This window comes from Heloderma suspectum, chromosome 10, assembly GCF_057233095.1.
Source record: "Heloderma suspectum isolate Gila_16-S chromosome 10, 16-S_ref, whole genome shotgun sequence".
NCBI classification, from domain to species: domain Eukaryota; kingdom Metazoa; phylum Chordata; class Lepidosauria; order Squamata; family Helodermatidae; genus Heloderma; species Heloderma suspectum.
In genome coordinates, this window is record NC_139467.1 from 2,160,715 (window position 1) to 2,183,123 (window position 22,409).

The 22,409-nt window shown below is 49.5% G+C and overlaps 1 protein-coding gene across 1 annotated transcript in view; it reads right to left on the bottom strand.

Annotated features, from left to right (window-relative positions):
• Positions 1-771: 771 nt before the first annotated feature.
• Positions 772-22,409, bottom strand: part of LOC146337425 (cytochrome P450 2A13-like) — a 28,337-nt gene continuing 6,699 nt past the window's right edge. The window contains exons 3-9 of the mRNA XM_084814563.1: positions 19,281-19,430; positions 13,922-14,082; positions 13,085-13,261; positions 7,014-7,155; positions 6,173-6,360; positions 4,102-4,243; positions 772-1,923 (exon numbers count right to left, since the gene is read on the bottom strand). Coding sequence (XP_084670689.1) covers positions 1,742-1,923; positions 4,102-4,243; positions 6,173-6,360; positions 7,014-7,155; positions 13,085-13,261; positions 13,922-14,082; positions 19,281-19,430 — 1,142 coding nt within the window. The 3' untranslated portion in view covers positions 772-1,741. The remainder of the gene's footprint in view (positions 1,924-4,101; positions 4,244-6,172; positions 6,361-7,013; positions 7,156-13,084; positions 13,262-13,921; positions 14,083-19,280; positions 19,431-22,409) is intronic.

A 22,409-nucleotide genomic window follows, 5' to 3' on the forward strand; every position in this document is an offset into this window, starting at 1 on the left:
AAAAAAAAAAGCGCGTACAGATAATAGCGGCCCCCATAGGGAGCCGCCATTCCCGTTCCTTATTTGGTCGCTGTAGTCTATGTAAAGATTTACGTAGACTACAGCGACCAAATAAGGAACGCGAATGGCGGCCCCCTATGGGGGCTGCCATTTGCGTACGCTTTTTTTTTTTTTAAGTCACCCGTGATAGGCTACGTGACGATTAATGTAGCCTATCACAGCTGACTTTGCAGATCTAGCCGTGATAGGCTATGTTAATCATCACGTAGCCTATCACGGGGGCGTTTAAAAAAAACAACAAAAACTTTTGAGTTCGCGGCCGGGCGAGGCGAGGTGCCTCCTCCCCGGCCTGAATTTCGGCCGGGCGAGGCAGGAAGCCTCCCCCCCGGCCTGAATTTCGGCCGGGCGAGGCGGGAAGCCTCCCCCCCCGGCCTGAACTTCGCGGGGGGAGCAGCGAAGCGCCTCCCCCCCACCGCGAACAAGCTTCGAGGACAGGTAAGTGACTTTCGTCCACCCCTACTATATACTAATGCCCAGAGTATGGGGAACAAACAGAGCGAACTTGAACTCTTAATACAGGAGGGAAATTATGGCCTGATAGGTATAACTGAGACTTGGTGGGATGACTCTCATGACTGGAATACCGAAACTGAAGGATATAACTTGTTCAAAAAGAACAGGAGGAACAGAAAGAGAGGTGGGGTTGCATTGTATTTGAAGCTTCACAACTTCGAAGCTTCAAAGATCATGCCTGAATTAGAAAAAAAAAACATTGAGGAGAAGCTAGATTCTGCGAGGATAACATCTTAATTTAAAAAAAAACATCTGGAGCAGGGGATAGGAGGGGGTAAAACTTAATCTCATTTGAAGGGATAGAACAACCCCCTGCTCAGTGCAGGAAGCCTGATTCCCAGGCGGTCACCCATCCAACTACTGACTGGGGCCGACCCCACTTAGCTTCCGAGATCAGACAAGCACACCCACATCCAGCCCTTTGCTTGTTGCTGAGGAAAAGGGGGCTGCTGAGGAAGCTATGCGATCAGTAGCCGGAAGAAGACATGGGGCCATTGAGAGCTGTGATTGGACAGGAGGGAAATACAAACACCGCCATATATGGACAGGTGGGGGAGGGGACTACGACCGGATACGGTAGTGAAGGAGGAAAATCAGAGCACATTAAGGGGAAATACCGGGATATCAGGGTATTGAAAGCGGGAGCACAGAAGTGGGAAATTCCGGTTCCAATTCGAGGTGGGTACTGCGTAGTGTGAAAGGCAGGCGGTGAAACCTCATTGGAAGCGAAAAAAGGTGGTAAGTGTAGATCCAGCCCTAGTATCTGAGTGGAGGGTGGCAGAGCAGGGAGCAGGCCGGAGCCGGCACCTACGGGAACATTCCCAAGGCTTATCCCTCTGCCAGTAGAGTTCCAAAAGTACTGCTGATGGAAGGGGAGATGTTATGGGTGGAAGCAGAGACAGTGGCCCCCCTTGAATAAGGAACTGGGCTGGTCGTGGTAAGAAAAGACTCATTTGGACACTTTCCATTTGAAGATCGCATGGATTTTCAAGGATGCCCCTTAGGCTGCAGTCCTGTGCCCACGTACTTGGGAGTAAGACCGCTTGAACTCCATGGGACGTACTTCCAAGTAAACATGTACAGGATTGCTCTGTCAGGTGTCCTTCAGATGGCTTTTATCGCTGGTGGAGGGGATGACAGGGCCCTGCTTCATGCCGCCTGTCTTCCTTTAGCGAGGGATGATGCAGAGTTCATAGAAATGTGGGATGGTGGCAAAGCCAGCCAGCTTGGGAGAGATGTCAATTTCTTCACGGGGGATGGTGGGTCTCAGGTGGAAGTTCTGGAGGATGCTGGTGAAGAAGAGGAAGAGCTCCATGCGGGCCAGTCGCTCCCCAAAGCAATATCTTTTTCCTGCCAAAGGGAAGAAAGAAAGGGGGGGGGGATGACTCATGACACAGTTGCTCTTTTGGTATGCATGGTGGGCCAGCAGAGTGATTTCTCTGTAGAAGGGAAAGCAGAAGCTGTCTGGGCCTTTGGGGCTGCATATCGGGTAATTTGGGTATTGTGGAGCCTGGGCTTGCAGGGACACCACGCTGGCACTTTTTAATGGGTAGGGATGCCAACATCATCTGCCCCCCCGCCCCCCCAGAATTCCCTGTTTCCTCTGAGTTTAGCTGCAGTCTTCACAGAGGCAGGGGGGGGGAATCCATTTTCCCAGCAGCAATATATAATAGTTGCATGTTGTTAACATATTTTAGGTTGGGGGTACTCCTCCATTCGCTTCTCCTTCTGTTGTCACGGAAACTCACACACACCCATCCTGAATGGGCAATTAAGACCCATTCGCTTTACAAGAGATGTGCTCCTGGAGGAGATGAAAATGTCTAGAACTGGTTTGCTGACAGGGATCCACGCAGCTGCCTGCAAATTTGGACTGTCCTTGGGAGCATGATTGTGGACACTGCCGCGTGAGCGCTGGCACTTCAACATTTCCCACTGCACCACTGGTCTGGACCAACACTACTTTCTGGCTGATTCTTATCACTTTGGATTTGTCCTTGTTCCATCCTGAGACTTCTTGGGCTATTCTTTGTGCCTTGGTTGTAAACACTCAGTTCCTCCTCTTAGGACTGGAATGTTGTTCTGTGGATCACGCTTGTGCTAGTGGGTTTTTTGAAAGGGCACTGCTTTGTGAGAGATGGCTTTTTGCACCCTTCCCCGGTCACCTGGCCCAGAAGTCTCTCCTTCCTGGCAGAGATGCTCTGACTTGGGTTCCTGCATTCAGCAGGGGGTTAGACTCGATGGTCTTATAGGCCCCTTCCAATCCCACAATTCTATGATTCTATGAACCTTCATGGTCCCTAGAGGAAACGTCACTGGACACCTGAAGTGAGCAGAGAAGATGCTGTACACATAAAAGTGGAAGACTGAGCAGAGGACTGAACAGGAGAGGTTTAATGAGCCAGAAGGACTGCTTGAAATTGCTGGTCAGATCTAGCTAGGCACAACCTTTTGTTAGGTAAACTACAGGTGATACATTGCCATGGGAACTACGGGCTCCTTCACATGGAGCTTTTATCCTGCGACTGAGATTGCTCCTTCACAGAAGTTTGAGGGCTCTTTACATGACGCCATGATCCTCCAGGGCGTCTCCTGCACTAAATGCCCTTTGTTCCGTTTTTAAATAGATCGCAGATAATGAGCTATCCAATTACCCCGTTGTGTTCCGCTTGAGTTCCCTCCATGAAAAGAGGAAAAGCAGCAAGAAGAGGAGCAAGATCAGATAATGGAAGACTCCGATGGAGGGGGAAGGGGGTGAGGGAAAAGGAAACATGTGAAAAAGGGAGTCGTTGTGATCCTGCACTTAAGATGGAAGCAAATAGCCCTGTTTTAAATGCAGGATTTTAGGCTGGTGTAGAGATGCCCTATGTAGTTAGATAAGTGCTCCTTGGTACAGGACCATTTTGGAAATGTTGTGAATAGGAAAAACTGATTGGAGGGGTGGAACGTCCCCCTCCTCAGCTAAGAATGATGTCATCCAAATGTCTCTGTGTGAAGATAGAGATAGAGCTGAATTTTGGGGGCTCTGTAAGCATCCTAGAGTGCTGTCTGTCCCCCTGGAGGGCTGATGTGGGCACAGTGGCTTTTGGCTCTCTGGGAGTGTTGACGCTCCCTCCACCTCTGCTCGACCAGCATATTGGTAAATAGATTCCAGTCTTACAAAATACCATCAGTCCTCCAGTGATCTCCTTCAAAAGGAAACTAAACCTGGGTCAGTAATGCACCCCCAAACCACCCACCTCTCAGACAATTCGGATGAGCATGACAAGACAGTGTGTGTGTGTGTGTGTGTGTGTGTGTGTGAGAGAGAGAGAGAGAGAGAGAGAGAGAGCTGTTTTACAAGATGGAAATGAAAATGGAAAGAAACACAGCCTCCTAGCAGATGTTACACAACTAAATGTAATGTTCATTGTGGATCCTGTCTTTCAAATTCCAGCACAGCAAAGATGGAGTGCTGGGGCGACAAGCTAGTTGTCACCTTCAGTGGCAGGGAGGGGTGGGGTTAATAGGGACGAGAAGGGAACTCACCAAAGGAGAATGGCATGAAAGCGCTGTTCTTCTTGAACTGCCCGTTCTCATCCAGGAAGTGTTGGGGGTCAAATACTTCTGGTCTTGCAAAATATTTGGGGTCTCTCAGCACAGATCCCAGCATGGGGAACACGTCGGTGCCCTGAAAAAGAGAGGGAAAGACATGGGAAGCGAAGGGGGAGTCTTCTGGAGGGCGAGAAACCATTAGAACGTGAGATCTGGGAGCAGTGAGTGTGGCTGTTTACCAGCAGACACAATTCTGTGCCATCATCTTTAACAAACGGGCAGGGCCTGGCATTGCAGGACATGTCAGCATGCCAGGGGCCCGTTAGACACGAGGATCTGATTGATCCACCTGCACTGCCCATCCATCAGCTGGCTCAGAGTCAGAATGCTGTGGGCAGACTTCTGGTCTGTTTCGAGGTACAAGCCAAAGTGCTGGTTATGACCTGCAAAGCCCCACCTGACTTGGGACCAGGTTATCGCAAAACCAGCCTGCCTGAGTTGCGCGGTCTCCCTATCCTGCCAACGCCTGACGTGCATTTGGTGGGGACTCAGCAGCGTCTTCGGGGGGCTGCTCCCAGGCTCTGAGATGCCTTGCCACGGGAGGCCTGCTCAGCCCTGTATCTGACTGCTTACAGCTGGCAGCAAAGAGGCATTTATTCAGACAACTCTTTGACCTCTGGTGTTTGCTGACGTTGTTTTTAGTTGTTGTTCTTATCAGATTTATTGCTGTGTTTTTCCTGATTATTTTTCCTGATTTACATTGTTATTTTGTGTTTTATTTTGCATTTTATTGCTGTTAGCCACTTTAAGCAACGTGTGGTGGGTGGGAAGGTGGGGCACACGTGTTGCAAGCAAAAAACTAACTCATATATTCCCTTTTCTGCCTCCAACCCAGAATGTTCTTTTTTCTTTTTAAGAAATGGGGTGAATCCCTTTTACACAGATGCAGGCACAAGGTGGGTGTGGCAGCATTTTGTTCCGGTTTACTACGCAGAAGGACTGAGTGGCCAACCCGTCTTCTCCCTCTGGGGAAAAGGGCAATTCTGTCAGATTCCAGACACAATCCCAGAATTCATGCTTCATGCACAGTGCAGCAGTTATCCAGTTGCTCATCTCAGGGCTTCTTCAGTAATGATTTATAGCCAATCTGCTGTTGGTAATGGACTGGATGAGGACAAATTGAAGCTTAATCCAGACAAGGTAGAGGTGCTGTTGGTTAGTCGAAAGGCAGATCAGAGAATAGGGATTCAACCTGTGCTGGGTGGGGTTTTGCTCCCCCTGAAGACTCAAGCTTGCAGTTTGGGTGTAGGTTTGGATGCCCAGGTTTTGGTGGTGGTCAGGACAGGAGTGCATTTGCACAGCTGAGGCTAGTTCACCAACCGCGCCCATTCCTGGAGATGTCGGATCTGGTCACGTCATGCATGCTTTAGTTACATCCTGTTTGGACTACTGTAACACACTCCACAGGGGGCTACCTTTGAAACCTGTTTGGAAACTTCCACTGGTCCAGACTGATGCAGCCAGACTGCTGCCCGGGAGCAGTTACAGGGAGCACATAACTAACTCCTTTGTCACAACAGCTTCACTGGATACTGGTCTGTTTCCAGGCACAAAAACTGCTTGGGACTGGGCTTCCTGACCACCTTCTCCCATGAGAGCCTGCCTGGGTTTTAGAGCTTGGGGGGTGGGGGAGGTCTCTCCGTGTTTCCACCATCAGAGGCACAGTTGGTGGGGAGACAAGAGAGGGCCTTCTTGGTGGCGGCTCCCAGGCTCTGGAAATCCCTGCTGAGGGAGGTTCGGTTGGCCCCTCCGTGTTGTCCTTCTGCCTGCAGGCAAAGACATTTTTATTCAGGCAGGCCTTTGGCATATAAGCTGGTCTGTATAATTGGTTGGCACAGTTTATTTCTTTTATGGTTGTATTTTCATTGATTTGTTTTTATGTTATGTTTTAATTATGATTTTGTTTTTAATCTGTATTTTATTGTCAGTTGCTTTGAGCACCATATTTTGGTGGGAAAATGGGATAAAAATTAAATAATGAAATAAATAAATAAAATAATGCTACCTTGGGAATGGTGTATCCTCGAAACTGGGTATCCCGGGTCACACGTCGTGCCAACGCCATAGGGAGCATGTTACTGAATCTCTGGATCTCGTAAATCACCGCCTCCGTGTAGGGCATCTGGGTCTGGTCCTCCATCTTGGGAGTACGGTTCCTGCCAATCACATGGTCAATCTCCTTGTGGAGCTTCTCTGTTGATAAATCAGCACAATGTAAAGCAGCCATTGGCATGTCCTGGGAATGCCCCTATATCCCCAGCCCCTAAGAACAGAGCAAGCCGGCATAGGCTGAGTCAGACCCTGGGTCCGTCTAGCCCAGTACTGTCAACACTGACTGGCAGCAGCGGCTCTCCAGGGCTTCTGGCAGGATTCTTTCCAACTGGGGACTGAGCCCAGGGCCTTCTGCATGCCAAGCAGACGCTCCGCCACTGAGCCACGGCCCTCCCAAAGTAGCAGATCTCATGGCTGTAAACTCAGGGAGCCTCCTGGGGAGGGACAAGCACCTATTTCCCCTTGAGGACCCCCTCCCCCCTTACAAGAAGGTTGTGTGAGCCAAGAGCATGTCATTCACAGGCCCCCACCAAGCAGCACGGCACACAGGCTGAAGCACCTTCCACATCTGGAAGGCATCTCCATCTTCACCATTAAACCCTCTTGGGCAGCTGTCCCCAGCCTGGTGCCCTCCAGGTGTGTTGGACAAAGCTCCCATCATTCCCAGTCAACATGGCCAACACGCCTGGAGGCACCAGCCTGGGGATGGCTGTTCTTGGGTGTGTGCTGTCCGACACCACCTTTGTCCTGCTGCAGAGCCTGCGTCTCCCACCCTTCTTCCCTTCCACAGTTACCTTCGACTTCTGGGTATTTCAGCAGAATCAGCAAGCCGTAGCGCAAGGTGGTGCTGACGGTTTCTGTGCCTCCAAAGTAGATGTTGAGTGTTGTCGCAATCAGATTCCTTAGGAAGAACTCTGAGTTTGGGTTTTCTTTTTCCTTGGCAGAAGAAAATGCGGGGAGAACGTTTCACAGATTATATATCTATATTATATTATATTCCTGCCCATTGGCCATGCTGGCTGTGGCTGAAGGGAGTTGAAGTCCAAAACATCTGGAGGGCATCAGATTGAGGAAGGCTGCTCTGTAGGTGAAAATCTGGCTGTCATTTGACTTGTCTATGGAACTTGCGCTCCCCGAACACTTGGCTGGGCTGCTGTGATGTCCTGACTGGGCAGCTGAGGGGAGAGGTCAGTTGCGGAGAGCTGAAATCAGCTAGCTATCGCATGGGAAATAGAAGATCAGCTTGAATCAGCAGAAAACCTCAGATAGTAACTTTGGACAAGGACCAGAGAGGTAATGGAACTGAAGGCTGGAGTGTGAAGGAGGGAACTCTCATACAGAGCTCAGGGACAGGCAAAGTGGTACATTTTTGGTGGATGGGATCAGTACAAAGGTTGATGGGTACACACATTATATTTTCATTCCCAGATCCAGGTTGCTTATTATGCTACTATACAGCCTACCTTATGGTCTCCAATGAGCCAGCCTTTTCCTCAAGCTTCCGCACCCTCCCTTCTCTTGCTGCTGCCAGTTTCTAGTTCCTGTTTAAGTAACGTATTGTTACGTGCACCTCACTGCTCTGAGCAGTGGGAAGTTTCAGGTCACTGGAGGTTTGTTGGGGTTTTGTGATATTTAAGCTTATTTACAAATATACCAGTTGAGCATAGGTGGAAGGAGGCTTAAACACTCCAACCAATAGTCCAAACTCCACTTCCCCCACATCAGATCTTCAGGGAGGCCTGAAGCAATCCCAATATGCTTTTACAGAGCCCTCAGGCTCGTCTCTTTCACTCTGTCCTCCAATTTCATCAAGCTGCAGCCTGCACCTTACCCACAGGCATCTGGATAACCATATTCCTTAGCTGGAAGGGGGGAAGGTCTGCTCCCTTCTTGGACAGTTTTCCACATTCAGAACATTCCTAAAAGATGTTCCTGTATCAAGAAGCATTTGGCTAGCTATTTAGTCCCCATGGCAACATATTGCCTATACCTAACAAAGGAGCTGCCTGTGCCAGGCCTGTCCAGTCCGCCGCCAATCCCCCAAGCTTACAACAATAGGTAAATAAATACCCTGGGAGCCTGGGAGCAAGTGTGTGTATGGGGGGGGGGGGGGGCGGGGGAGGTGGAGATGATCAGTCTCTCTTCTTGCCTGAAATCATCAGTGGTGGAAAGGGAATAATGGTGGGGGCAGCGGGGCAGTGGGGCAGCCTTCAACCTGAGCACTACAACATGGAGAGGAGGGGGTTAGACCTCCCTTTTCCTCATGGGTGTTGTATTCTAGAGCACACCAGGGCATGTGCCCCAACGCTCCTGAGGTGTGCCGCAAATTTTTTGAGATGTCTTAATGATATAATTTGTCTTCATACAAGCCTGCCTGTTCACTCTGAGCTTAGTAGCCTTGCAGTGACTAGGAGACCTTTGGACTCACTCCCCTGGCAGGCCAATAGGGTGTAGAGGATGAAGGCAGAAGCCTTTCAAGCTGTAGGAGACACTGCCTCTTTTCCTTCCACAGTCTGCTCTCAATTTTCTCTTCTTTCCCTACCTTTCTTCTCTTACATGCTGGGTGCTTGCTTACAATGGAAGTTTGAAGGGGAAGGGCAGGAAGAGTGCCCTGGGGGATACTGGTATTTCATACAACATTGGATTTTACTGTGCCAAATTGGAAACTTTGGCTTCTACAGAAGCTCAGTTGCTTCAGTACAGTAAAGGATTTAATTTGCCTCCACAAACGTCTTCCCCCCGCTCCACCTTTAGCTTCTCCTACATAGTTGCAGGCAGCAGATTATATGAAAAGGAGGGTTAGGACTATGTGGCCTCCTGTCCCAAGAAGTGCTGTGGAGGCTGCGTGCAGAGTGCTTCATGGTGCTGCCACAGGAACTTAAGAAGCTGCCTTATACCGAGTCAAACCCTTGGTCCACCGAGCCCAGTATTTTGACACTGACTAGCAGTGGCTCTCCAGGGTTTCAGGCAGGAATTTTTCCTAGCTCTGTCCAGAGATGTTGGCAATCAAACCTGGGGCCTTCTGCATGCAAACCATGTGCTCTGCCACTGAACTATGGCTCCTCCCTTTGGAATAATTTTTACCCTTCAAAAAAGCAAGAGAAAGCCCTCCACCACCTCACCTCATCAAGTTAATTAAGGTACGTACCCCCTCCACCCCTCCAATTCCTCTGAAAGGAGCTGCTTGCCTTAGAGAGTTCTGTCTCCCCACTCCCAATTCTCAAACGAATTGAGAATAAAACTGCCAACACCTTATGCCCCTATACAAATCTGTGGTGCAACTACACTTGGAATACTGTGTCCAGTTCTGCTCCACACCTAAAAAAAGGTACTGTAGAGGTGGGAAAAGGGCCACTACAACGACCAAGGGGCTGGAGCATCTCCCCTATGCGGGAACGTTACAACAGCTGGGATTGTTTAGCTTGGAAAAAGGAGGGTGAGGGGAGACATGACAGAGGTGCACAAAATTATGCCTGGTGTGGAGAATGTGGGTAGGGAGACATTATTGTCCCTCTCACGTAATACTAGAACCTGAGGTCATACCATGAAGATGATTGCTGGGAGATCCAGGGCAGAGAAAAGAAATACTTCACACGGAGCATAGAGAAACTATGGAATTTGCTACCACAGGATGTAGTGATGGCCACCTATCTGGCTGGCTTTCAAAGGGGGGCTGGATAAATTCCTGGAGAAAAAGGCTATCAATGGCTGCTAGTCTTGATGGCTATGTGCTCCCTCCAGTACCAGAGGCAGTGAGCCTATGTACTAGGGGTATGCACCGTTTCACCCCGAAGCCCAAGTTCTGAGTCAAAGCGGGGTGCTTTGGGTCGCTTTGGGCTGCCTCTGAGTTGAGGCGGAGGGGCCTTGAAGCGGCCCGAAGTGGATCGGGTTGCTCTGAAGTGCTTCGGTGCAATCCAGAGGCCCAGCTGCCATGCCGCCCAGCCCCCAGCTCCTTCCCTGAGTCCTCTGGACATGCACCGGCAGCTGTCTTGTAGTTCTGAAGGGGGGGGAGCCATTTTTTAAATGGCAACTCCCTGTATTTCCAGAAATACAGGGAGTCACCATTTTAAAAATGGCCCCCCCATTCCCTGGGACAACAAGATGGCTGCCAGCATGCGTCCAGAGGGCCTTGGAGCTGGCGGCGGCAGCCCTCCCCCCTGTGAGCTGCCCCCGCTGGCCTGACTCGAGCCTTCACGAGCTCCTCGCAAGCAGGGAGCCCGTGAAGGCTTGAGCCGAGGCAGAAGTCGTCCTCCAGCCGGGCGCTTCCCCTCCTTGCAAAGCTGGTGGGGGCTCCCGCCCTCGTGCCTGTCCCATCTGCATGGCCTCCTTCCGCACAAGGCAGGAGGCCGTGCAGACTTGGCAGGCAGCTGGTGCTCCTGCCCATCGCCTGCTCTCCCTCCTTGCGAAGAGGGCAGACCGGCGGTCGGCGGACTGCGACGGGCAGCGCGGCAGCGCCTTCCCCCGCGGCGCCCCTGGCAGCAGCTCCCTGGGGGCAGCGGTAGCAGCGGTAGCAGCAGGCCCCGCCCCAGGGAACGAGGGCCCAGGGAAGGAGTGGGGGCTGGGGGTGTGTTGGGGGCCCCAAAGCAGTGAATCCCACTTTGGCCGCGTAGGCTGAGGCGAGTTGGGGGGCCCTGAATCAGCCCGAGCTGTATTGGGCCCGCCTCAGAAGCCCCCAAGCGGCTTCAAACTCAGATCGGGGGTCCATGCACAGCCCTGCTATGCACGCCAGGTGCTGGGAACATGGGCGGAGGGTGCTGCCGCGCTCCTGTCCTGCGTGTGGGCTTCCCGTGGGCTGGCTGCTGTGTGAACAGAATGCTGGACTAGGTGGACCCTTGGCCTGATCCAGCCTCAGGGCTCTGCTGATGTTCTGATGTTCTCCCCCCTTCATTTCCAGTCATCATTCTCCTTTTCCTCGTCTTCCCTTCACAATCTTATCTTGGAATTCTCAAAAGGGCAATGAGTCAGAGACATTCTGAATGGTATTTGGCTTTATACAAACAGATAAGAGGCTTTATACAAACAGATAATTTGTTTTTCTCCTTCTCCAACTGTTTTGGAAAGGTGGGTTCACATAGCTGAAGAGGGAGGAATCTGAGGGTATTCTGTTTGTCAGTTGCCATGACCCAGCAATGGAATGACAGGAGGGGTCTTTTTTTGAGGGCGGTGGCGAGGAGGGGAGATAAATATTGTTCACTTATATATACCCATGTATGTCTCCTCAGAAGTAAGTCCCATTACATTCAATGGGGTTTACTCCCAGGGCAGAGGACTGCAGCCGAAGTTACTTTTGCAGGGAGGTTTGCAGCCTGACCCTCTGCATGTGGACTCAGAAAGAAGCCCTGAGTTGTGGGCAAGGCGCTGCGGGCTCAACACGCTGCCCGCCGTGTTCCGTCCCACTGACTTGGCCACCCCTTCAGCCCAATCCTAGGCAAGTTTTGTCATTTGTGGTTTTCGTTTCTGCATGGACTTTAGCTTCAGTGGTGAGGGAAAGGCACTTTGTACATGCTCAGAGGTATTTCCTCCACAACTTAGCCCTAGAAACAAACTCCTTGGCTGAATTCTGAAAAAATTCTTGGCACAAATTAAGTTACAAAGAGGAGGCGTCACAGAGGACTTCTGCATAACAAGGAGGAGGTAAAGGAGAGTTGCAAATTACAGAACAAACCATCTATTTTTAATGAAGAGTTACTATAGGATGGAAAATGAGGAGGGATTGTTGAGTGGAAGGGAACAGAAGGTGAGCAATCTGGTTGTAGGTTTCTTGCAACAAGTGGGGTCAGTGCTGAATCTCTAAAAAGGGAATACCAAGGCTTTCACCTGTGTAGAATATATCCCATCACTGTTAAATGTGTGGGGAGGGGGAGGCTGCAGTTGTTCAGTAGTGAGAGAACAGCATTCTGCATATGCTCAGAGGCACTCTGATTCACTATTTTTTTGCTGACATTAGTGAAATGTAAATAAATTCTAATAATTCTAAATTTGCATGCATAGACACGCACACGCACACACACGTGCAAAGTTATGTCGTGGGCCTGTGTCCTTGGTCTTTTAAGTGCCTATCAATGCCCCTGCTCTCAGTGTGGTATGTCCAGCCCCAAACCTGTTTGTTACCATAGATCTGGGAGGTTTCTGCGCTGGCTGACTGATTACTGCAGGGTGGGGGGAGTTGGGGGAGGGAGGTTTGGGGGCTGGCTGGAGAGCAAGCTGCAAATCCAACCACAACCTATCTGAGAAGTAGTGCAGGAGCAGTATTTTCCCACTGCTGTCTGAGGGAGGTCCTTTTTAAGGGCTGCATATTTTGCAACATATATGGGGGCTCACCCCAAATAAGTAGAATCTTTTCCCTGGCTTGTAAAAGGTCCCATTTCAATGCCCTACAGCAGGGGTGGGCAAGTTCTGGGGATCGGCGGGGCGGGGGGGGGGGGCTGCATTGTCTCCTTGGAACCCACTGGGAGCCACCCCCATTACTACTGATTTTGCTGAAGTGGCAGCAAAAATCACCATGATTTTGCAGGGAAACATGGCATAGGGGGAGCGTGTGCCTGGTTTCCATGCAGAATTGCGCTTCCAGGAAATTTCCAGGAGCATAGTTCTGGTAAACAAGCAATGCACTCCCCTGCCCGCCTGCCCTCTGCCCCCAACACACCTTGTCTCCCTGCAAAATCTCTGTGATTTTGGCAGCCGCCACTGTAGCAGCAGATTTGGGGGCGGGGGGTGGCAGGAGAGCACAGTGGGAGCAGCTGAAGTGGCTAAGGGCAGCCGCACATGGCCCACCCCCGCCCTACAGATGGGCCTGGGGCCACCAAGCTTCCTGTTATAGGGAAGGGACATACTTCAAAGAATACTGAGAATAATGTAACGGTACCTGCAGCATTTTCACCAGGAAGCAGTCAATGAAATCCCGAGGGGCGTTGGGGTCCAGGGTCTCCTGGTTGGCTTTTACCTTCCTCGTGACAAATTCCTCCAGCCCTGTGAGGTTCTTGAAGGCCTGATGCTGTGGGCCTGGCAGGTACTCCATGATGCCTGAGAACATGTCGTAGAGCTGTGGGCCGGGTTTGGAAGGGGTTGGGGGAGGAAGGACATTTTCACCAAAGAACAGATATTACGCAACATGAAGATGAGGCGAAATGTGTCATGTTTTTGAAACGAGAGTCCAGATCGCCCTGCCTGCCTGCCTGGCTCCCTTCCTGCTGCCTCCCCTCTCTCACTTCCTTTCTCCTTTCCTGTCATGGAGGGCTTGGGGCAGGAATGGGGAATGTGTGGTCCACCAGATGTGGTTGGACTGCAACCCCAACACCCCTGGAGCCAAGAACACCTGGCGGGCCACGTGTTCCTCATCTCTGGCTTAGAGGACGCACCAGTCACAAAGCTAAATGAGACGCTTCGTGTCTCTGCAACAAGAACAGAACAGGCGCTGGGCCAGTTTGCGTGACCACAGATCACTGGGCTGTTGTAGGGTTCTGGGTAGCTTGTTACTCTTGGCAACAAACCGCTCCGGTCAGATTCACATGACATGACAAGCTGTGCTGCCGAAGGTACTTATGCGCGGCTCCCCCAGCACGCGACCAGCCACCACCGTGGCTTGTTTCCCCTCCGTGATCATGCAAACCCGGTTACTGAAACCTCAGACTCCACCCAGATAGAACACAGTGCAGTGCCAGTGAGTGACTCAGCCATATAATGACACCCCCCTCCCACGTACCTGCCCCCAAGAGGTGGCAGTGAAGCGGAAGATCTCCAGCATCATGTTCAACAAAGAGAGGAACTCCCGATCTTCGTAGTCAAAGCGGTTGCCGAAGGTGATGGAGCTGATGATGTTGGACACCGAGCGGCTCAGAAAGTAGGTGGGGTCAAAGGGAGCACCTGGTTGAGGGTGGGGGGGAGAGAGATGTCACGTCACTCAAACCTGGGAATAATTTAGGCTACAGTTTAAAAACCAGTCCAATCCTTGCCTACAAAGTGACTTAGGGATGGTATATGTGAACATCTAGGCCTCATGTATGACACAGCCAATTAAACCAGAGTTGATCTCGCCACCTTGCAAGTCACTCAGTTGATTGTCTAATACAACCATAGATTGCAGCCCATCCCAGCCTCATAGCTGTTCTAAAATATAGCACTCTGGTGACTGAAATCTTTGGATACAAATGATACCGCCAAGCGGAGCTATGAAGAAATCACGTCAGACTTTGAAGCTTTGGCAAGGAAACTCAACAACTTTGGGGCACAGATAATTTTCTCATCCATCCTTCCAGTAGTTAGAAGAGGGATAGAAAGGGAACGAAAAATACTCCGGGTGAATGACTGGCTACGAAGGTGGTGCCGACGAGAGGGATTTGGATTCTGGGACCACGGGCTATACTGCCTGGAAGATGGGCTGTTGGCTAGGGGTGGGTTGCACCTCACAAAGGATGGGAAGAATGTGTTTGGCCACAGCATGAAGAACTTCATCAGGAGGGCTTTAAACTGAATCCTACGGGGAAGGGAGATGTAATGTTTGGGGTAACAACGGACGTAGGCGCATGCACTGCAACGGAGAGAACAGCTCTGATAGCGCCCAATAATAGTCTTCAGACACATGTAGGAAGACAGCCAGACTATGAAGCACATGGTCTTCGATGTCTATACACTAATGCCCAGAGTATGGGAAACAAACAACGAACTTGAACTCTTAATACAAGAGGGAAATTATGACTTGATAGGTATAACTGAGACTTGGTGGGATGACTCTCATGACTGGAATACAGCAATTGAAGGATATAACTTGTTCAAAAAGAACAGGAGGAACAGAAAGGGGGGTGGGGTTGCACTGTATGTGAAAAATACATATCTCTGCACAGAAATAGAGGAGGAGGAGCTTGGTAGCCCCATCGAGAGCATCTGGATCAAAATAAATGGAGCAAAGAATAAAAGGAACCTGGTGGTCGGAGTCTACTACCGGCCACCCAACCAAGGAGAAGATGAGGATGAAACTTTTGAAAAGCAAATAGCCAATGTTTTAAGGAAGCATGATGTAGTGTAATGGGGGACTTCAATTTCCGCAATATTTGTTGGGAGACACATTCTGCAAAACATGGCCCCTCCGGGAAATTCCTGACTTCTGTGGCAGATAACTTCCTCCTCCTACAGAAAGTAGAGGAAGGAACTAGAGGATCGGCTATCCTTGACTTGATCCTAACCAACAGAGATGACTTAGTGGAGAAAGTAGCAGTTACAGGAACTCTGGGGGAAAGCGACCATGTTGTACTTGAGTTCTTGGTTCTAAGGGAAGCAAAAGCCGAGTGTAGTCAAACGTGTACCCTGGATTTTAGGAAAGCTGATTTTAATAAACTCAGAACAACGATCAGTAAGGTCCCATGGCAAGCGACGCTAACGAGAAAAGGAGTCCAAGATGGGAGGGAGCTTTTAAAAAAGGAAATTCTCAAGGCACAGTCACAAACAATTCTACCAAGAAGAAAAGGTGGAAGACAACAGAAGAAGCCAATGTGGCTTCACAAAAAGCTTAGGGATGACCTGAAAACAAAAAAGGACACATATAGGAAGTGGAAAGAACGCCAAGCAACAAAGGAAGAGTACAGGCAGGTAGCACAGAATTGCAGGGATGTTGTCAGGAAGGCTAAAGCTGAGGACGAGCTGAGGTTAGCGAGGGGTGCTAAAAACAACAAAAAGGCTCCGTGCATAGTAAAAGGCAGAGGAAAGAAATGGTGGTTCAGCTATTAAATAAGGATGGCAAAACGATAACAGAGGACAAAGAAAAGGCAGAGGTGCTAAATTCCTACTTTGGCTCAGTCTTCTCCCAAAAGAGGGTCTATGACCCCGCTGGCAAAGGCGAAGTACAGGCTGAAGGGGCAGGATTGCAGCTTGAAATCAATTGGCATATGGTCAAGGAACACCGAATTACTTTGAATGAGTTCAAATCTCCAGGGCCAGATGAACTGCATCCTAGAGTCATAAAGGAACTGGCAGAAGAACTCTCAGAACCGCTGTCTCTTCTCTTTGAGAAATCATGGAGGATGGGGGAAGTGCCAGATGACTGGAGGAGGGCTAACGTTGTCCCTATCTTCAAAAAGGGTAAAAAGGAGGAACCTGGGAACTACAGACCAGTCAGTCTGACATCAATCCCTGGGAAAATGCTGGAGCAGATGATAAAGCAATCCATCTGGAAGCACCTTAAAAACAGTGCAGTGATCACTCGAAGCCAACATGGATTTGTCAAAAACAAGTCCTGCCAGACAAATCTGATCTCATTTTTTAATCAAGTAACCTCCCTTGTAGACCGTGGGAATGCTGTAGGCATCATATACCTCGACTTCAGCAAAGCTTTCGACAAGCGCCCCATGATATCCTGATGAGCAAACTAGCTCAAAGTGGGCTAGATGAAACAACGGTCTGGTGGATCCACAGTTGGCTACAGAATCGGACTCAAAGGGTGCTTATCAATGGGATCTTCTCAAACTGGGGACAGGTAACGAGTGGGGTACCGGCCACAGGGCTCAGTCCTGAGCCCAGTGCTCTTCCACATTTTTATGAATGACTTGGAGGAGGAGGTGCAGGGAATGCTGATCAAATTTGCAGATGACACAAAATTGGGCAGGATAGCTAATACTTTGGAAGACAGAAACAAAATTCAAAATGATCTGGATAGACTGGAGCGCTGGGCAGAAAACAACAGAATGACATTTCCTCGGGATAAATGCCAAGTTCTGCACCTAGGAAAAAGAAACCAAATGCACAGTTACAAGATGGGGGATACGTGGTTCAACAACACTACAAGTGAGAAAGATCTTGGAATTGTTGTCGATCACAAGCTGAAGATGAGCCAACAATGTGAGGTGGCTGCAAAAAAGGCAAATGCTATTTTGGGCTGTATTCATAGAAGCATAGCTTCCAAATCCCGGGAAGTACTAGTTCCCCTCTACTCAGCACTGGTTAGGCCTCATCTGGAGTACTGTGTCCAGTTCTGGGCACCACACTTTAAGAAGGATGCAGACAAACTGGAGAGGGTTCAGAGGAGGGCAACAAAGATGATCAGGGGACTGGAAACAAAGCCCTATGAAGAGAGAGTGAAAGAACTGGGCATGGTTAGCCTTGAGAAGAGAAGACTGAGGGGAGATAGGATAGCGCTCTTCAAGGACTTGAAAGGTTGTCACAGAGAGGAAGGCCAGGATCTCTTCTCCATCATCCCAGACTGAAGGAAAAGGAATAATGGGCTCAAGTTACAGGAAGCCAGATTCCGGCTGAACATCAGGAAAAACGTCCTGACTGTAAGCGCAATACGACAATGGCACCAATTCCCTAGGAGGTCATGGGCTCTCCCACCCTGGAGGAGTTCAAGTTGAGGCTGGAGTGGACAGCCATCTGTCAGGGATGCTCTGACTTGGATTTTTGCATTGAGCAGGGGGTTGGACTCGATGGCCTTGTAGGCCCCTTCCAACCTTACTATTCTATGATTCTGTGTGGGAGATCCAAGTTCAAATCTCTGCTTAGCTATGAAGATCACTGGGTGGCTTTCAGCATGGACAATTTCTTAGCTTCAGTGTCCTCATCTGTAAAATGTAGGGGTGGACGAAAGTCACTTACCTTTCGTCGAAGCTTGTTCGCGGTGGGGGGGAGGCGCTTCACTGCTCCCCCCACGAAGTTCAGGCTGGGGGGGAGGCTTCCCGCCTCGCCCGGCCGCGAACTCTAAAGTTTTTTTTAAAAAAAAAACGCCCCCGTGATAGGCTACGTGATGATTAACGTAGCCTATCACGGCTAGATCTGCAAAGTAAGCCGTGATAGGCTACGTTAATCGTCACGTAGCCTATCACGGGTGACTTAAAAAAAAAAAAAAAAAGCGCGTACGCTAATGGCGGCCCCCATAGGGAGCCGCCATTCGCGTTCCTTATTTGGTCGCTGTAGTCTACGTAAAGATTTATGTAGACTACGGCAAAAATAAGGGCAACGCTATGCGGAGGATTTCTCCCCGAAACTTGTTCGGGGGGCCGAACACGTTGGCACTCGGCCCCCTGAAGTTTCAGGGAGAAATTCTCCGCCATCACTAGTAAAATGGAATGGAAATAACATGGTTTGCATAGGCCAGTTTGGATTCTTTGTTAATTGTAAGCTCCAGAAGTTAGCTGTGTGTTGTGTGAAATTGCACATCTTTTTATCTGTTCTACATCAGTTTAACTGGTTCAGCCTGATTTTTTCTGCACTAGCAAAACTGGATGCACCTGCTCTCGTCTGATCTCTGAAGCTAAGCAGGGTCAACCCTGGTTAGTACTTGGATGGGAGACCGCCTGGGAATCAGGCTTCCTGCACTGAGCAGGGGGTTGGACTCGATGGTCTTGTGGGCCCCTTCTAGCCCTATGATTCTATGAATAAATGGTCAGTTCTATGAACTTGACATGTGTGTTCTGCAAGACACTCTGGTTGGTAGAAAATTCTGAAAATGAGACATGTTCACATCTAACAGTTTGTCTACAGTTGTCTGTTGTCAATTTGGCGTAACATATTAATTAAAAGCATAAAAACGATGAATATTTAGGGCTTCTCTGCACCAGGGTTTATCCCGCAACTTTACCAGGGCTTCTGCTTTTTGATTCCTTGGGGGATTAAGATTGGCTCCTTTACATGGGCTGACATGGGCTGTTTGGGGGCGGGGGGGGGGCCTTTTTGGCAAGTTCTACATGTTTCATTATACAGCCACTAGATTGCGCTGTGGTGCAATTACTATAGTGCAATTACAGAAGTTCACACAGCCATTAAAGCAGATGATCACACTTCTAGAGAAATGCCACACTTACCCTGATCTTAAAAAAGCTGGGATAAAGGTCATAAAGCCTGAGAGAAGCCCTAGAGGTTGACAACATCATGTAAAAGACCTGCAAACTTCCGTGAGTGACCAATCAGGTCAGGAGAAGCCCTTAAAATGTATGAAACGTAACCAAAAATAAGTCAAAATCAACAGTGACAAAATTCAGTTTAACAGTCCACTGAACACCATTAAATGCTTGGGTAAATGACTCCAAACTGGCACCAATAAGCCATCAAGCAATATTCCTGAAGATGTCCAAACTCACCTCCAGTGCCCTTCAGGGCTTCCAACAGGAAGTGGGCTTCCTCCAGGATCCTCTCCTCAATGGTCCTCTTTCCCACCCCAAAATTCCGCAGGGTTGTGAGTGAGAATCGACGCAGCTGTTTGGCCCGTTCCCCATTACTGAAGGCAACCCCTGAGAAGCAAGGAGGCATCAGGGGCAGGGTAACGAAATGGAATGTGGCTGAAACAATGTGGCAATGTAGGAATCCCCCACCCATCCCACACCAGCCCAAATGCAATGAAAATGTAATCTGGTTTTTAAAGTTTATTTCATTTCATCTCTATTCTGCCCAATAGCAGTTCACAAAAATTAAAACCACAAAGTACAACGTAAAACAATATAAAATATTAAAGCTTAAAACTACAACATAAAAGTACAACCAGAATAAAACCTACCAGCAATGCAGAGTTTTAAAATACAGACTTAAAACAGCAGAGCTAAAAGACTAGAGTGCTAAAATGCTGGGAAAATAACAAGGCCTTCAACTGGAGCCAAAAGGAGTACAATGTAGGTGCCAGGAGAATCTCTCCAGGGAGCTCATTCCACAGCCAGGGTGCCACACCGGAAAAGGCCTTCTCATTGTGATTAAGCCTTTCAAAGAGGCAATGACAACCAGGGTGGTGTGGTGGTTAGGGTTTTGGAGTGGGACTCAGGAGACCTGGTTAAGTGCCCACTCAGCATGAACTCGCTGGGAGACTTTGGCCCAGTCACTGACTCTCAGACTCACAGGGTTGTTGTGAGGATAAAACAGAGAGGAGGGGGAATATGTAAGCTGCCTTGAGTTCCTTGCAAGAGGAAAAAAGGTGGGATATAAATGTAATTATACAGAGAGAGAGAGAGGGTGGGAGGGAGAGAGAGGTGTGTAAGTGCCGGTGTGCTAGTGTATAGGTGTGGTAGAATCTTCATCTCTGGAGGTCTTTAAGACTGGGCAAGACAGTCATCGAATCTTAGTGCTGGAAGGAGCCTTGCTGTGTCCAACCACCTTCTCAGTGCAAGACATCCAGGGTGTCCCACCCACCCATCCTGGAGGAATCCTCTTCAGAATTTGATCTGGCGGCTCCTGAGCCAGGTGTTCCCGGGGAACAAATTGCTGCAGGGGACCCTGGGGATGACCAAGAAGATACTGGGCCCTTGGGAAAGATGCCTTCAGACCTCCCCCGCAGAAAGGTGGAGAGCTGTGCTCCTGTGTCAGAGGGGGATGCTGAGCCACCACCCAGCCCCCGAGAGTGCCGGTGCTAAAGATACAGGCTAGGACCATGGCCAGGCAAAGAAATGCCTGCTTACAGAAAGACTCCTCAGGAGTAAAGGCCTCCACATGAGCAAGGCCCTCTGCACAAGCAGGACTTCTGCCAGAGGGTCTGTGAGGATCTCCGGCTGAGCCCTGGGTGGGGTTCTGAGAGTTCAGTCTACATAAGCCTCCAGGTCCTGCTTAGCCACTGCAGGAACAACGCAGGGTGCAGGCCTTGTGTGCTCCAGCTACCTTGCTCAGGACACAGAAGAAGAGCACCCCAACAGATGGCTATTGACCATCTTAGGACTGGCCCTACCATTAGGCAAAGTGAGATGGTTGTGTCAGGTGGCAGATACGGGGGGGGGGGGTGGCAGTAGGATGTTGGAGGAAAGAGCCGTGTGCTGTGCAGCTGACACTGTGCCCCTTAAGCTAGCCTGCTATCCAGCAAGGAGGACTGGCTGTATTAGTTAAAAACAGGGACAGGCAACTTGTGGCCATCCAGATGCTTTGGCCTACAACTTCCATCATCATCCCTCTCACCATTGGCTTTGCTGGCTAGGACTTTGTTTTGTAAGCCAAAACATCTGGAGGGCCACAACTTTAATCTGCCAGGCTAGGTGATGTTCAACCTGTTTTGGATGGGGTTGCACTCTCCCTAAAGGATCGAGTTCGTAGTTTGGGGGTGCGCTTAGACCCAGAACTGTCACTCAAGGCACAGGTGAATTCAGGCATGGAGCACCTTTTATCAGCTTAGGCTGGTATACCAACTATGTCCTTATCTGGACAGAGGTAGCCCAGCTACAGTTATCCACACTCTGATAACCTCTTGTCTGGATTACTGCAATGCGTTATATGTGGACTGGAAATTTTGAAAATGGACTGGAAACTTCCAGTCTTTGGCCTTTGAAAATGGACTGGAAACTTCCGCTGGTCCAAAACAGGGCAGTGAGATCCACCCAGACTCCACCCAGCAAACAGCAAAATAATTTGATTTGAAGTGCGTGTAAATGGCACAGAGCCCCAGGCAACCCCAATGATAAAGCAGGAGTTTGACCACTGTGTGGGCTGGAAAAGGAGCAGATCCGATAGCGGAAACACCGCAACAAAATTGCCAGCAAGGTAAAGCTGATACCATGGAAACCAGGCCAGGGACTGGCCAATGTGATCATATCATGCCAGTACTTTTCAGCTGCACTGGCCGCCAGTCCAAGTTCGGGCCTGATTCAAAGCGCTGGTATTAACATGCAAAGCCCTAAATAGCTTGGGGCCAGGTTACCTGAAGGATCATCTCGTCCAATATGTGCCTGCCTTGACTTTAAGATCATCTTCAGGGGTCCTTCTCTGGGAGCTCCTGCCAAAGGAAGTGAGGTGGGTGGCTACCAGGAAGAGGGCCTTTTCTGCTGTGGCACCCTGGCTGTGGAATGACCTCTCTAGAGAGGTTCACTTGGTGCCTAGACTGTGCTCTCTCCAGCCCAGGTGAAATTTTCCCAGCATTTTAGCATTCTAGTCTTTTAGCTGTGCTGTTTTAAATCTGTATTTTAAATATCTGCATTGCTGCTACATTTTATTCTGGTTGTATTTTTATACTGTAGTTTTAAGCTTCTATGTTTTATACTGTTTTTATGCTGTACTTTGTGGTTTTAATTTTTGTGAACGGCCCAGAGAGCTTTGGCTATTGGGTGGTGTTGTTGTTCAGTCGTTCAGTCGTGTCCGACTCTTCGTGACCCCATGGACCATAGCACGCCAGGCCTTCCTGTCCTATTGGGTGGTATAGAAATGTAATAAATAAATAAATAAATACACAAACAAACAAACAAACACACAAATAAACTTGCCCACCCCGGTTTAGACAGATCCATGAGATAGGCCAAGTCTAAAGA